Source organism: Rousettus aegyptiacus, unplaced genomic scaffold (assembly GCF_014176215.1).
Source record: "Rousettus aegyptiacus isolate mRouAeg1 unplaced genomic scaffold, mRouAeg1.p scaffold_m13_p_1, whole genome shotgun sequence".
Taxonomy (NCBI): domain Eukaryota; kingdom Metazoa; phylum Chordata; class Mammalia; order Chiroptera; family Pteropodidae; genus Rousettus; species Rousettus aegyptiacus.
Genome location: NW_023416284.1, coordinates 121443336 through 121459498, shown reverse-complemented (window position 1 = coordinate 121459498; position 16163 = coordinate 121443336). Strand labels below are relative to the sequence as shown.

Here is a 16163-nt window from a genome sequence, read left to right as displayed (position 1 = left end):
TATGATAAAAGAAAAATTTATAGAAAGACAGAAAGTAGAACACTAGTTAAAACTAAAGCTGAGGGATTTGTGAGGGAGTGGGTGGGGTGACTGCTGACGGGTATGGAGTTACTTTTTGGAGTGATGATCTAAATGGTATAAAACTAATTGTGCTTCTGGCTGCACAACACATAATATACTAAAAACGCTGAACTATACACGTTAAATGAGTGAACTGTATGGTATGAATTATATTTCAATAAACCTGTTAAAAAAATAAGTGAAGAATACTTAGAAAATTTATTAAACCTTTAACTCCATGAAAATAAGCTTACTACTAATTTTTAGTTTATACACAGAAACATCTAAAATTATATAACTGAAAAAATTGACCACCAATAATTCATTAATTCATTTAATACTTCTCCTTTACTATTCTGCAGTTTCCTACACACTTCCAGGAATTATGTAAGGCTAACTTAAGAAAGCAAAAATATACAGAGCTTTTTCAGATTGTGAAAACATACCAAAACTGACCTCCCCAACTGAAAAAAAAAAAATCAATTCTATTTAGAAAGAAACCATCTGGATCTATAGGAAGGATCACAGGAAGGATAAAGAGTAATATAATAAAATATTAGCAACTAAAGTAAAAAATAACTAATTTATGCATTGTCTTGATTCACTGACTCATTCCAACCTTCTCTGCTTTCTACTCATTTTCCCTTCAACATAAGGAAGTTTGAGACGAAAAATAAAAGATGATGTAATTATGTGCTATGTACCTTCTGACCATTTAAGCGCTTTTCCACTAAGTAAATCCTGCCACATGTATGATCCTTTGTATATAGCTACATGTTCTACCACAGAGTAATAACATGAAGTGTGAAAAATGTCACTTTTATCACTTCTAACGACACTTTCAAAGTGTACATTAAATATTCTAAACTTATTTTGTGTTACTTTAAAGTCCCGTGTGCTCCTTCGGTATAACAATGCTGCAGAGCAAATGAAATATATTTTAACATTCATTACATTTTCAAAATAAAATTTTATTCCCTCAAAAAGAATCTGCCATTTTTTGACTTTGGAGCACATTTTGTCACTGATAAGATCCATGCCAAGGAAATTAGTCAGGCAGTTTTTGTCCTGAACGTCTTCAGTCAATAGCCTGAATTTCCTAAAGGCAATGTCATCATTCTGCAGATCAGTCAGGCTTGCTTCAAAAACACTACCTTGAGATCATCAGATACAATCTTGGTTCGAGTTCTCTTGACTAGAGTAGTCCCAATATTATATTGAACATAACTGGTGCTTTCACACCATACTAATCTTGCTTAGGAAATGGGTCAGTCACTCTTCTCGGTTTCCTTTTGGTCGCCTTTCGTAAGGCACTTGTTTCTGCTGACTGCCATGGTGCTGCTCAGAGAGCCAAAAAAGGGAGCATGTGCTCTTAAACATCATGCTATGTTGCATCTGATGTTACTGAATTCACGGCCTCATAGGATATTGGATCTGAAAGTCATTAGGACTATTTCAATCTGCTCATTCACAGATGAGGACACTCAGGAAGGTTCAGTGACTGGGGCACTGAGGGACAATTATCACAAGTACTCAAATTAGTTAGACTTTGGTAAAACCCAACTTTCATATCTATAACTTGATTAATAACCATTTTACCTATACACAAGTTTCACTTCTGTAAAATGGAGATAATATCCCCTACTTCATTATCTTTATGAAGTTTAGATTATAATTATGTTTATGATGAAAGAGAATATATAAAAGGTCTTACACAAAGCAGACATATTTTTTAAATGTTATTTTTCCTTACTCTTGTTCTACTTCCCTAAGTGCATACTATTGCTAGACATTACACTTCGAAAGCACTTCTCATGGATTATTTATTGTTTTTACAAATGAAAAACACCAAGGCTCACAGAGCTTCTATAATCTGACACTAAAGCTCATGTTATTTACTACACTAAGTGGTGTGTTCGATTTTTTTTTTAACTCACTGTAAAATTTTTAAATAATATATTTATGCAGGAGTCAACAATCTTTTTCTCTAAAGTGTCAGGTTGTAGGCTTTGCTGGCCTTACAGTCTCTGTCACAACTACTCTGCTCTGCTACAATAGCACAAAAGCTAGAATAGTCAAGACATAAGTAAATGGGCGTGGCTATGTTCTGACATTATTTTTGCAAAAACAAGCAGCTGGTCAGATTTAGTCGTAGGCCATAGTTTGCCAACCCCTGTATTCATGGATCGAACTTATGATTATATAAAAATTCTTACTCTTTATGTAGAGACCAAAACACTCGAGTTGAAAATTACTTTCATACAGGCACTTAAATGCTCTTTGTGATTTGCATAAAGTTTATCCTATTCTCATTTCCAGTAATAAAATATATGGGCTTTTATGTATTCAACTGCCCTAATTAACTGATTCAAGTTTAAATCGATTAATAAGAAAAATGTCAAAATACCTTAACAGATGATACAGAATTATTCTGTTCACTTATTGGGAAAGTATAATGTCAGCTGAAAAATTTAACTAAATATGACCCTGGTAGTCAGTTGCTTGTCCTTCATAAAATGAGTCTATTCCTCATCAGTATCACTAATTTCTTCAAAACAGAGCTCATAATGACTAATAATGCAGCATCCTTCATTTGTACAATTCACCATGTAATACGGTATAGTCTAGAAATTTCATGGTATTAACAAACCTGCACACAAACAGATGCAATTTACACATAATGAAGAAATGACAGAACTTCTAATTTTACTCCTCTTTAAAACGAAACAAATAAACTACAAAAAAAACCTGAAGTGCTGCCGGCTTCCTCAAAATCAATATTTCCAAGATGCAGGACACCAGCTACTACCCGGAACAGATCAAGCTTTTCATCATCATCCAAACCAATCTTTTTCATGGCTGTGCACATTCTAATAAAGTCTCCATGGTCATCTAACAGAGGATCTTTCAAGGAACCTGCCTTAAGATGCTACAAAATAAAAACACATCAATTAACCACACTTTACATTATTTAAGTATACTAAAAAAATCACACAAGGTCTATTGATGCACTATATAACATGCAAAAATAAAATTATCTAGAGAAAAACTTTAGCATTCTAAAACATTCAAAAACCAAAATTACTGGGCAAAGTGTACACAGGACCTCTGTACAATTTCTTTTGACTGCGTGTGAATCTACGATTATCTCAATAAAAATTTCAGTCGAAAATAGAATGAGATGAAAAAAATGGAATCAGATGTTTTCAATCAAATTACAGTTTTAACCATAAAGCCTTTTAATGCTGGAATATTACAGAAAAATAAAAATTGGGTAAAACATAAGGAAATATCAATGATTGAAATGAATCAACATGAGCCATAGGTCAAAAAGAACTGAAGTAAAAAATTGTACTAAAAATTTAAGTCTGACACTTAGAATAAACTGCCATCAACTGCGTCAATATTTAACAGTAGTAAATAGTGGACAGGCTATTAACAGTTTTCATGGTCTGAGAATTATTTTTTAAACCTTTTTTTGTGTGTAAATATATATGAGATAAAACATATTAGTAGGTATTACGCTTACTCTAAGAATTTATGCAATGACTGAGAACATTTCAGAAAAAAAGAAGAGAAAATTTGCTTTCTCTCCTAAAAGAACTTGCATCTGAAATAGTTATTTGTTAGACCCTATAACAAACTCAGAAAAGAAGAAAAGTCAGGCCTATAAAAACCAAGAGGAGAAAAATAAAAGTTACTGGACACCGAAAGGCTGGACTACGGATTTACCAGAACTTCAGAATGAATAAACAAAACTAAACATAAGGTAACTGCCAATTGCTTCCTAGCTAAAGTTTTAATTGCCAATTGCTTCCTAGCTAAAGTTTTAATTGCCTTTCCACAAAATTCTTTAAAATGCTTAATTATGTTTGTATGAAATTTCTGAAAAATGTCTAGATAAAGAAATTTAATTTTACTCTTCAAAGCAACAAAGAAAACAATCACATGCAGCTAACGTTAACAGAAAACATACCATGCATTATTTTTAGTCTTGCAACGGAACAGTTACTTCATTTAAAAACTGTTTCTAATCAAATGTTAATGACCATATTGCTGTTATAGCAGACTAAAAATACTGCATTCTCCTAAAAATTACACACAGCTTAAAAACAGTCAAATGGAACCAAGCAAAGGATTCTAATTAGTCAAAATGATCACCTCATCCTCCTGGTAAAGAAAACATAAAAAGTAATTTAAACATATTAATCCATTGCTCTATTATGTATTTAGATACACACACACACACACACACACTCAATAATATAAATGAGATTCCTAATAAAGTATGCTGATGCTAGAATCAGAAAGGGCACATTTTCTTCTAAGAAGAGTACAAATAATACATATGTTACTTTTTAAAAAGTAAAACCCAGTTTTCTTTCCTCAGTTTATTCCATGCTAAAAGGTCAATTAATATAGATATGTATATATTTTTTCCCTTTAGGACAGCTGCAATATCCCACTAGAAAATGTCTCCGTTATCTTAGTGAAAAAAATACAATTTCTATATTTTGATGATGACTTATAAAATTATAGGTTATCACAGCAAAGGCAGATGCTATAATAAACAATGTTACTTTTTAAAGTTCCAACCATGAATGTAACACACTAAAGTTTGTGATTCATATTTCAGACATCTGTATGTAAAATGATAAATAAAATGTGAACTTAAACAAAGATTAAATGCAGGCTGATCTGATTAGAATTCAAAATAATGGGGATTTTCATTTGTTTTCTGTTTTTTTCTGCAAATGTAACAAAGACATAATACATTTCACTAAGTTTTGAAAGGAGTCAAAAACATCCGACTAATAAATTCAAGAGCATTAAAAACTGAGTATAATAAAAACTTGTTCAATTACATACTGAATAGAAAACTTTTAATAAAATTAATAAAGACAATATGAACTAGTCCGTATAATTAATCCTGACTTCGTATTTCATAATTTAAGCTCCCTGAGTAGATACAATTTAATACCACTTATTACTTAAACACTGCATATTAAAATGTATAAGGGTTGTTACATATTTTTAGGTTAAGGATTTAATGTTTTTAAAATAATGCTTAACGGTATAATTACAACTAATTAATCTTAGAAATGTATTAACTTAGTAAGACCTATATATAAAACTTCTCATAATATATTAGAGAACTATGCTTTTAAAAAAAATACAATAATATATAAGTATTAATTCACAAGAATGTTTATTCTATTTAGTGTCTACTACAAAGTTTACTTCAGCCTTGAAGCAGGCAATAAATTATAAAGGATTTATTTTATACTTAATCCCAAGTGGGTACTATGAGAGTAAGTTTCGAAAATGTTAGCGCAGGATAATTCTTTTACAATTTAACACTCCCATGCTGGGAAAAGAACAAAAGGATAGCAGTAGTGTGCTGAGGCCTAACCAAGAAGAACCAGAACCTATAGCTTCTGTAGATACAAACATAGGAATACAGTACTACATACACCGTAAGAGAGATTTGGATGAGTATTTAGTTTTTTTTTAAAGTACAGCCTAAAAGTCAAAAATCTTATTTGAGTTCCAAAATAAAATAATATATATATATTATCTTTCAGCATAATTTTTTTGTATTAAAGACTTTAAAAAAACAGTCTACTATACCTCAGGAGTTTTTCGGTTCTGTAAAATTTGTTTGTCAGTTTCTTTGTTAGCAAAGTATCTAGTGCAGCCTCGGTTTAAATACTATGACAAAGAAAGGTAAAATATAATTAACAAATATGATCCTAATGAAAATAATACATAAGAAAACACAACTTATTAAGTAGTGCTAACCATAAATAATTTCTAAACATAACGTCTCAATTAAAATCCATACTTCTAATGTAACGGCTAGGTGGAGAGCCAGAGGAGAGAAAGAAACAATTACAGGGATCATTTTATAAACTATATAATTGTCTAACAAATGTTAGACTATGTACTTAAACTAATAATAAAATTAAATTTTAAAAAACCCATACTTTTATATAAGCATTTTACTTCCACCAATCAAACCAGAGATGTTGAAAATTCCAATTCTTGAAAGTAGATTTAAATTAAATGATTAACATAAAAATCAATACCATAAACCTTTCCTATACTTAAAGGGTAAAAATTTTAAATACTCTCAGTGTCAAACCTCTTATTAAAGATACATATAGTTCATAAGTACTGCAGATAATGAAAATCACCTTCCTACTAAATTGTAAAGTCTTAAATAAAGACCCACACAGTGTGATTTAATATTTTAAATTTTAACTAACAAATATTATCCTTGAGTTTCTAATTTTTTAGAGTCAGTGCTTTAAAACATGCCTTTCATATTTACTGTAAGTTAACACTGACTATACGTAAATTATATTTGCTTTATGAACCTTCATAGTTATTAAAATAACAATTTCAGCTTTCATCTCAAGGTTTTACTTTGTTGCCCAGAAGCCTTTTTAAAAGCTTTTAAAACATAAAACAAGAAGAGCAGTTGAAAAGAAAATACCACTACGTTGGTCTCAAAGAAAATCTATTACCCACATTTAGGGGAGGGGAGGCAGGAAAGAAGTACACAGGGAACAAGATGGATATTTTTAAGAAATATTTCAGCTTCTGTTAAATCAGGTCTTTACAATTCCAGTGCCTCATGGCATGAATTTTCAGATACAAGGTACAATTAAATTTACCACACCACATCATTTAGATACCAAGGGGAAAAAATTATAGTAAATTTTGAATAATGGGATAAATTAGTATTTTATATGATCAATGTTTCCATCTTTCCTCTCCATTATAATGAAATATTAAAATCAGTTAAAATGAGAAAATGGTATATAATTTTTCTTTCTACTCTAGAAACTTTGAGGAAAAAAAAAGGGAAGGCAATCTACTGGTCAACATTTTCAATTAACTATTTCAAAACAGAGCTCTATTATTTAGCAAGATCATCATAGCTTAAATATATGGGGCCCCCCAAAAAGTTTCCTTTGCTATTGAGAGTTTTATCCCCTGACCCCAACTATTTTTATCAAATACTTGGCTTTTGGACAGACTGACATAATAGTCAAACCTAGGAAAAATATTTGTTTATTCCAAATTTTCTGTAACTAGAAAGCTGTAACTATTCTTGCTACCCATTCTCATTCTATCCAAGCTTTATTCATATTCAAGATCTTTGCATGACTGTAACAAATACTTCCATAAAACATGTGCAAAAGTATCTGAAACTGATTAATGTAAGAATTTTAAACCTTTTGTTTTATAAAATACAGATACAAATTTTTAGTATGAATGTCTTCAGACAGGTGTATCACTACAGTTTTTACACAGTAATCTGGATAAAGTGACAAAAAAAATTGAAGGTGTTCGCCCTACTGTAGTGTTCTCCTTTGTTTCTACAACCTAAGAGTTGTAATTAGAGGCCTAAACTAAACTACAGAAAAACCTGATGAAAGTACCAACACTTTCAAATAGCTTTAAGGTATAACCATTTGTGGGGAGGCACAGAGAGGTGTGTGTATGCATGCATAAGAGGAACAGCTAAAATGGCAGATGTATTTGGGTAAATAAGGTAATGCTGCTCCTCTAGTTCCCTACACCAGAAGGACTCTCCTGTAAGAGAGGAAATCATGCCTCCCAGTTCACCTTAGAGGCAGGAAACTGAGACCTGATAAAGTAATCAGTAACTGCCCTCATCGGATGCCTGCCACTGTGCAAGGAAAGACCATACATCCTGAGACATAAAAACTATGCTCCTAAGCCTCCAAACGGAAAGAAATGCTGGATTAAAATGAGAACAGTCACATCACTTTCTTGTTAACTCATTGTGGACAAAGCCATATCATCATTATTACATTTCATATGATTCATAGTAATTTGTACTCCTTTTCTAAAAATCAATGTAGAGATATACCTCTTTTACCTTCATGAAGATAATGTGGGCAACTAACTTCAAATCCCAATTAATTTGGTGAGTTCTAGAGAAGGCTGGACATTGTAGAAGTATAAAAACAATGCAGTGATAAAGCATTTTAAAACAATAAAGTTTAAAAATTTCCAAATACACATTAAAAGAAACTGAATCACTTCCAGATCACTTCATAAATTATATAAATGTCTAGCCATTGTACCTTGTATCTGAAAATAATATAAAATAATAATAAAAAAAATTGAAGTAATAGAGAGAGGCTGGGTTGCAAAAACAGACACACACACAGAACAATAATTAAATATGTATGTATGTCATGATTCTCAAATGGAAAACTCCTGTCCAAATAGAACTATCAAAATCACCTGGAAAAATTTATGCACACTACATTCCTAACCCCGATCCCATGACTCCCATATATCCTTCTTAGGGACAGTGTTTTCTAGCTGAGAATTTGTAAATTATGCTAAACATCCCCAGTCACCATTTCTTGAAACTCTACTGGCTTGTGATTCTTGGCACTTCTGATTTTCCTTGTACTTCTCTCATAACTTCATTTATGTTTTCTGTCTTGAGCAACTCTTGGTCTGTTCGTCCTCTTCAACTCCAGAGTTTGAATACTGACACATGCCTTTTTTACATTACACAATCTCTCTAGACAATCTCATTTACCACCATCATAGTTTTAACTATCACCAGAGTACTGACATCTCCCAAACCTGTCACTCTAGCACTGACAATGATCTTCAGATTAGTTATCTGTCTTCTGGACATCTCCACTTCAGATGATCCATAGGCTCCAAAACTGAATTTGACATATATGCTAAATCTTCCACTTGGCCCCAATATGGTATTTACATCTGTCTAGTTTCCCTGGTCAAATTTTGGAAAATTATTCCAGACTCTGCCTTCTCCCAACCATATACAGTCTCTAAGTCCTATCAATTTTACCGCCTAATATGTTAAACGTCTCCTCCTCTATAAACCAAATTCAGGCACTGGGTAACTGCTACTGCAACTATAACCATAGGTTCCCACCCAATCTACCCATGGTTGCGATTTCTATTCATCCAATCTTCTACCCACTTAAAACCATCTCCATATAAAACCCAGAGGTAAGTATTAGATCTGACATCCAATTTTCTACTTAAAGCCCTTGAATAGCTCCTTATTAAGTATAAAAGTCCAAACTCTCTAGACTCACTTTCTACCACTTCCTGCCTTACCTTTTAAACTGTTTCTTGTTTTTCTTTGTTCATCTCCTTTTGTATCTACCAAGAACACCCTTTGCATTTTTTTTTCTCTAGTGAACACCTGAAAATCCTTCAGGATTCTGATCAAGTGTCAGCTGTTCCAGTAAGATTTCCAAAATCCACAGCATCCTCTGCATATCTCTTTCTTATCATTAAACATATTCGTCAATTTGTGTGTGTCCCACCAGATTCTAAGTTGCTCAGGACCACAAACTGTGTCTCACTTATCTTTTTAACCATGGCACAATGCCTGATACCCAGAGGATAAGCAGTAAGTATTTGTTGTTGAACTGAATTAAGGAAGATAATCATGGGTCCTCTATTATTATTAATTTAGTGGTCAAACTTTTCTCTTACAAAAAATCAAAGGTAACTTTAAAGCGAGCATGAAAGATCTATTATGAATTTCTTTTTGAGTTTAAATTGATAAAGGGGTTTAACATCTATCCTTTTACCTATCCCATTACTTACCTCCTCATATAGTACTATATTATAAACTCAGCAGTAAATCTCAATAGAGATCTACTTAATACAGAAGTCATTCTATTACATTACACTGGATTTAATGTAAGTTACATAAAACTAGATATCAAAATCCACTGAAATAAGTTTTATAATTGAAAGAAATTGAATATACAAAAATCGTACGAAATTTTTCATCCAACCTACCCGAAAATTATCTGGGGAGCTCAAATGAAGTTTTTCCCTAATATCTTCAGAAGCACCAGCACACAACCTATAAAAGATATGATAATTCCTCTCCTCTTTGCCTTGAACACAGATTCTAGATTTCTCTAGAAGATAATGTGAAACAAATCCTCCAACAACTGAACTCTAAAAAACAGAACAGAGAAAATATACTTTTACATTTGAAGTAGCAAAGTATAACCTACCAATGTTAAAGTATTATCTTTTTAAATAAACGACTATCAAAAAGACTGTAGGATTTATCAAATAAAAGGGAAAAAACAGATATATAAATGTAAGCTTAGCGTATTTAGAGGTCACAGTGAACAAATAAATTTTCCATGAGTTCAAGTACAACACTATTTCTAGCAAGACACTTGTATTTTTCAAAAACATTCCCCTAAATATATCACCCCGAAAACTCACTCTTACTTACCTTTTCATTGAAATGTATTTCTACAAATTTTCCAAATCGACTGCTATTATTGTTGCGAACAGTCTTTGCATTTCCAAAGGCTTCTAAGAGTGGGTTAGCTATTAAAAAATTAGCATGAAGGAAAATTACAAAACAATATACAGAGTATGTTTCTATGTACTAATATATATATAGCTAGCAAAATGTTCTCAAAAATATTAACATGAAAATTTACATGTAATGTTAAATTCTACAATATTTATTGACTACTACTATATTCAGGCCCTATTAAAGTACAAGAAATGGGAAAAATACGCAAACTATATTTAAAAGACATACATGTTGTGGGAAAGACTAAATTTTTAAGTCACTCATTTACAAAATTTATAAATTTAAAAATCACTCCCTAAAAATTTGAAGGTTTTCACAAGTATGTCAGCCCTACAAGAGTAACTAATGATTATATTGTAGAAAGCACAAACCTCTTGTGACAAAATACAGACAAGAAGTTATTAGTTGAGTTACTTGTCTAAAATATTTTATGTATTAATAAAACCTCCGGATTTAACGTTTTTACATGAACATCCAACAAAACATAACAAGTCAGCTTATAGAATTACCTACAAAAGGTTCTCAGAAAAATTGTTTTTAAAATCTCACATACATACATCTCATGACTAGAGAAGGGTCTCTTAAGAGTCTTATTCTTATGCTCACTAGAGTCTCAACTATAAACATACCCGATTAATGTCAACTTTACATATTTTCCATCGACCACCTCATAAACCACTTCACAATGTTACTGCTAGACTATTTCTTATGAAATCTTTTAAGGTCCGTTTCTCTTACTCTATCCATGTTAGAAAGCTCAACTAGTCTCTAAACTCTTTTAAAGATCATCCCCGACTTGTTTCACTTGTCAAAATAAATAAGAAAGTATTAAAACTTAAAAAATGCTATTATATATACCTCATCTTTCAGATAGGCAAGAAAACTGAGGCCCATCAGGGTCAACTGACTTGTGGAAGCCCATATGACTGGCTGTTGGCAATGAAAGGAGTCAATTACGACTGTTATTGATGATCTACTTTACTGATGATCTACTACTAGTTTTTGCTGAAGAATTTAATAAATTAAGTAAAATGCCCCAAAATAGGGTAAGAGCCTCTCTATAACAAAATTATATTAATGCTATTAATGATATACTCATCCCAAAACCAACAACCAATCTTCAGTTAAGAATGGCACCGAAAGATTTCTATGTCCTGCCAGTTAACATCTACTTTATCCTTTAGTAAGGGGCTGTAGAAACATCTGGAATAATACTTCACAACTTTTCTCAACTTAACATACTACATTCTCATGGAAGAAACCAGGTCTATATTCATTTCTCAAGAGAGTTTGTACCTTGAATAAACAAATCAGAGTATTAATTGGCATTTTACTGCATTAAGCCTTAATTTGTTTTATTTATTTATTCATTTTTAAAGGGTGATTTCCTCGCTACAGTAAGGTACTTTACTGTGAAGAAAGCATTACTTATGAGATCTTCATACCTGGGTGTGTCATAATACCACAGTGAGAACTGTAAGTAAAACTAGAAATTATTTATGTCTAGAAACAGGATCATGTTATTAGATCATGTTGTTAGACTCCAATGCAAGATTTATTAAATATCCAGGTCATGTCTCTGAGTCAAATTAAAATAAAAACATTCTTTGTCAGATAGTCAAAAAGAAAAAAATTAAAACAAAAAACTTGTATTAATGCAAACTTTAAAAATATTAGTTGAATTTATATTCACCTACATGCATTTTTACATCATTGTGAAAAAAATACATTTGCTAGCTATGATCTAGCAAAATGCATAAACAGAGAAGGCCCCTAATACATTTCCGATCATCTTAAATTTTTCTTTAAAATGTCAATAATGTTAAAATATGCTTTTTAATAAAACACTTTTAGTTGTTATATTTAGTAAAATAGTACAACAAATAGTTAAGATATCTGGGTTTATGTCCACTTTCACAACTGATAAGCAATATGCTCTTCAGCAAGTTACTTAAGCTTTTTTTACCCAGTTTCTCATTGTTAAGTAGGGATAAAATAGCACCTACCTCATTCTGTGAAGATTTAAATTAGATACAGATTTTAAGCAAATCAAACAATGCCTAATACATCCTACATAGGTTAATGTCATTGTCATTATTAAAACACTTACTGAGTGCCTAGTAGGGGAGAGTGAGGAAGTGGAAAGAAGAAAGAGTGTCCAAAGAGGCCTAACACACCTCAGAGAACTACAAAGAGAACCATATGAGTAAAGCATATGGATGGATTCTAAGGAAATGTGAGTCCAGTAGTCCAAAAGACTTTCCTTTCTCCTTAGCACATGGGGAGGGGTGGGAGAGAGGGGCATGGACATTAAGTAAATGAGAACATGATATCTGAGAAAAGATTTGAAGGAGAAAGGAAAGTCTTTTGGATGGCTGGGAGAACTTAAGAGGATTCTCATAAGTTAATTTCAGTACATATCTAAGGACAAAAAAAAATCAGAATTTTAAAAATTAATAATACCTTCAACAATTCTGTCATCAATATCTTGACCTGTTCCATAGGATTCAGTCAGATATCTGTTTAAAATATAGGACAAAAAAATTTAGATGACAATACTGCATATATAATAGTTATAATTTTATTTAATATGTGTAAAATATAAATCTGTATCACTGTAACCATTTAAAAATCATAAATTTATATTTAAATACAACTATTCTGTTATAGCTTCACAAACATTTAAACCTCTATTTGAACTGCCTTTAACATCTAAATCAGCATTGTTTTTTAAAATTTTTTTTGGTAATTTTTTGGTTATATTTACAACCAAATAGTTGGTTAAGTATTTTTTGGAAATATTTAACCAACTATTTGGTTGTAAATATAACACATTTCACGCAGTAATATTTATCTTCTGCATTAGATTCCAAAGTCTTTGTGAAAGCCTATTAACTCAGTCTTCATGGCTAGATAAAATATGGTAATCTGCCACTGAACAACTAGGAAGTTCCCACTTTTCTCGTTGTTACAGTGAAAGATAAAACATGATAGAACGACTGCTTGCCTGGTACATTTCAAAGGAGTAATTGCTGATTTACAGTATAGGTTTATATTATATATTTACAGTTTCTTATTTGTTCATTTTCAAAGGTGGATATTAACCACAGACTTGCCATATGATTATTACATAAAGAAAAAATTGAACCACTTAGAATTCCAAGAGTATCAGGAAGAATTCATTTAACTAGAATTTCATATACATAATAGGCAATAACAAATTCAAACTGGTTTCAAATAACTCTAAATAGTATATACATTTGCATAAAAAATAGAAAAATTTCAAAGAGACCCACCATTCAGCAATCAACTAAGAACTGTAATACCTTGAGAACACTACTGGTGAGAATTTAGAATGCACTGGACCTAGCAGTAGCTTCAACACTAGACTTAACATCCCTGAGTATATAAATTGAAAGAATTAAACTACAATGAGCATTATGGTTCCTTTGACGTTTAAAATGCTATGATTTTAAACAAACTATGGAGTTTAATATGATGGCAGCAAAGAGATACATTGAACGAGGGCTGTAGAGTGGTAGAAATAATGCCAAACATCATAAGCATAATGAAAAAAGTGGTTTTGACCACACTAATAAGGGAATATTGAGAACAGAATGTAAAGAATATTTATAGATTTCCCTTTGCCTAACCAGCACTGATCTTAAAGATCCTCATGAGAATAACACGTCAGAGATAGTTTTCAATCTACAGATTAGCTTCATATAAGGTATGTTTTTTAAAAAAGGATAGAGCTCCCTATTTTAAACTATGTCATAAAGCATACAAAAGTATTCAAAGTTAAATTGTTCATATCTCAAAGAAGTGTCTCTTTGTTCATAACATGTTCATAGTAGAACTATTCACAATAGCCAAGAGGTGGAAGCAATCCAAGTGCTAACTAACAAATGAATGGGTAAACAAATGTGATATATACAGACAATGGATTATTCAGCCTTAAAAATGAAAAAAAATTCTGACACATGTTACAACATAAATGAACCTTGAGGATATTATGCTAAGTGGAATAAGCCAGACACAGAAATACACACACTGTATGATTCACTTAAAAGAAGTATCTAGAGTAGTCAAAATCACAGAAGCAGAAAGTAGAATAGTGGTTGCCAAGGAAGGACTGAGGTAGAATGAAATATGGAATGGTTTAATGGGTATAGTTTCAGTTTTGCAAGATGAAAAGTTCTGAAAGACTGAACAACAGTATGAATATATTTAACGCTACTGAACTGTACACACTTTGAAATGGTTAAGACAGTTAATTTTATGTTATACATTTTTTTACCGTAACAACAAAAAAAATCAACCTATTCAAATGATTCTAGATTAGCTAAATAGTCCTCACCTCAGAACGAATTTTGTATTTTCTGTTTTGCCAGCTCCTGATTCTCCAGATACAATGACAGACTGACTCATCTTGAGCACCTTCATGTCTCGAAAAGCCTTATCAGCTATGGTCAAAAATAATACATTAATGATGAACAGTGTATTAAATACAAATTTACTAAATGACAGAAAGTTCATTCACAATCAAAGAGAACTTGTTCCTAAATTATAAATGTATGTTTACAGTTAGCAAAATTTTTAAATAAAATCATTCAAAAGTATTTAAAACATCTCTAAAAGTATTCACTTTAAACATCTGGCTTATTATTCTGACACCTAAATAATATGAAATCTAAATAAACAACTCTTATGTTTGTACTAAAATGTGTCCATATTATTAGCTGTGGCTTGGCTCTACCCAATACCAAAGATTTGCAGAGATAAAAATAAAAACTGCTCACTATGCATAACTAACAAAGTCCTCAGAGAAATTTAAGAAGCAACGAGCTATCAACTAAGGAATCTGAAAAAAAAAAAAAAAAAAAACCTGGCAACCAAAAATTCTGCTGGAGAAAATACATAATTGCAAAATAATTGCAAAATAAATCTGTGTTGTTTCTGTACTACTACCATTAAATTTAAACATCTTGTAGAACCTATCAACATTTCAGAAACAGGCAAAATTAACTGCTTTAAATTTTTTAGATTGTAATTATTTATACATATAATTTTTAATTATCTTCAATATACTCGAACTATTTAGGCTATAAAATGTCTTAAATTTGAAGACTATGCAGATAAGTTGAGCACAATTTAATTCTGTTGAAAGTAGTCTCAAATTAAAATAATTTTAATTCAAAATTATGTTCTTACAGATTTAGTCATATAAGACAACCATGTGCTACCCATACCGATGAGGACAACTTTACAACTTTACAAATGGCTTTTACTCTAAGGACCAAATGTAAACTACATGCAAGATATACTCATTCTTTTGATCAATTTATCAGCAATCTGTTCCACCCACTTTTGTAGAATCATTATAAATACTTTTTTAGCAGTAAACAAGTAAAAATAAAAGCCAATTTATTTACATTTTTGTAGCTGACAGAAAAACATACTAATGCCCATTAAAGTATCTGATAATCAAACTGATCTACTGTTGCACTGGACTTGGCTGACATATTCAGTCTGTCTAGCAGTACACAGTACAGAAGTCAGCCAAATCTGGGAGTTTATGAAGCCTGGTTAGGCCAAAACACAGGCATGAAGTGAAAACTCAAAGAAAAACAGATTGCACTAAGGATCAGTACCAAAACATGTCATCATATAACTATGGGTTATGTCTAGATCCAAAGGGTTAGCTAACATCTCT

At 31.4% G+C, this 16163-nt stretch overlaps 1 protein-coding gene across 10 annotated transcripts in view; it reads right to left on the bottom strand.

Annotated features, from left to right (window-relative positions):
• The window catches only part of MYO6 (myosin VI), a 141257-nt gene that overhangs the window by 54703 nt on the left and 70391 nt on the right, over window positions 1–16163 (bottom strand). For all 10 annotated transcript variants that reach the window (XM_016141702.2, XM_016141705.2, XM_016141707.2 and 7 more), the window contains exons 6-11: window positions 14808–14913; window positions 12911–12966; window positions 10358–10455; window positions 9904–10068; window positions 5692–5772; window positions 2809–2989 (exon numbers count right to left, since the gene is read on the bottom strand). In XM_016141702.2, the coding sequence (XP_015997188.1) occupies window positions 2809–2989; window positions 5692–5772; window positions 9904–10068; window positions 10358–10455; window positions 12911–12966; window positions 14808–14913 (687 nt within the window). The remainder of the gene's footprint in view (window positions 1–2808; window positions 2990–5691; window positions 5773–9903; window positions 10069–10357; window positions 10456–12910; window positions 12967–14807; window positions 14914–16163) is intronic.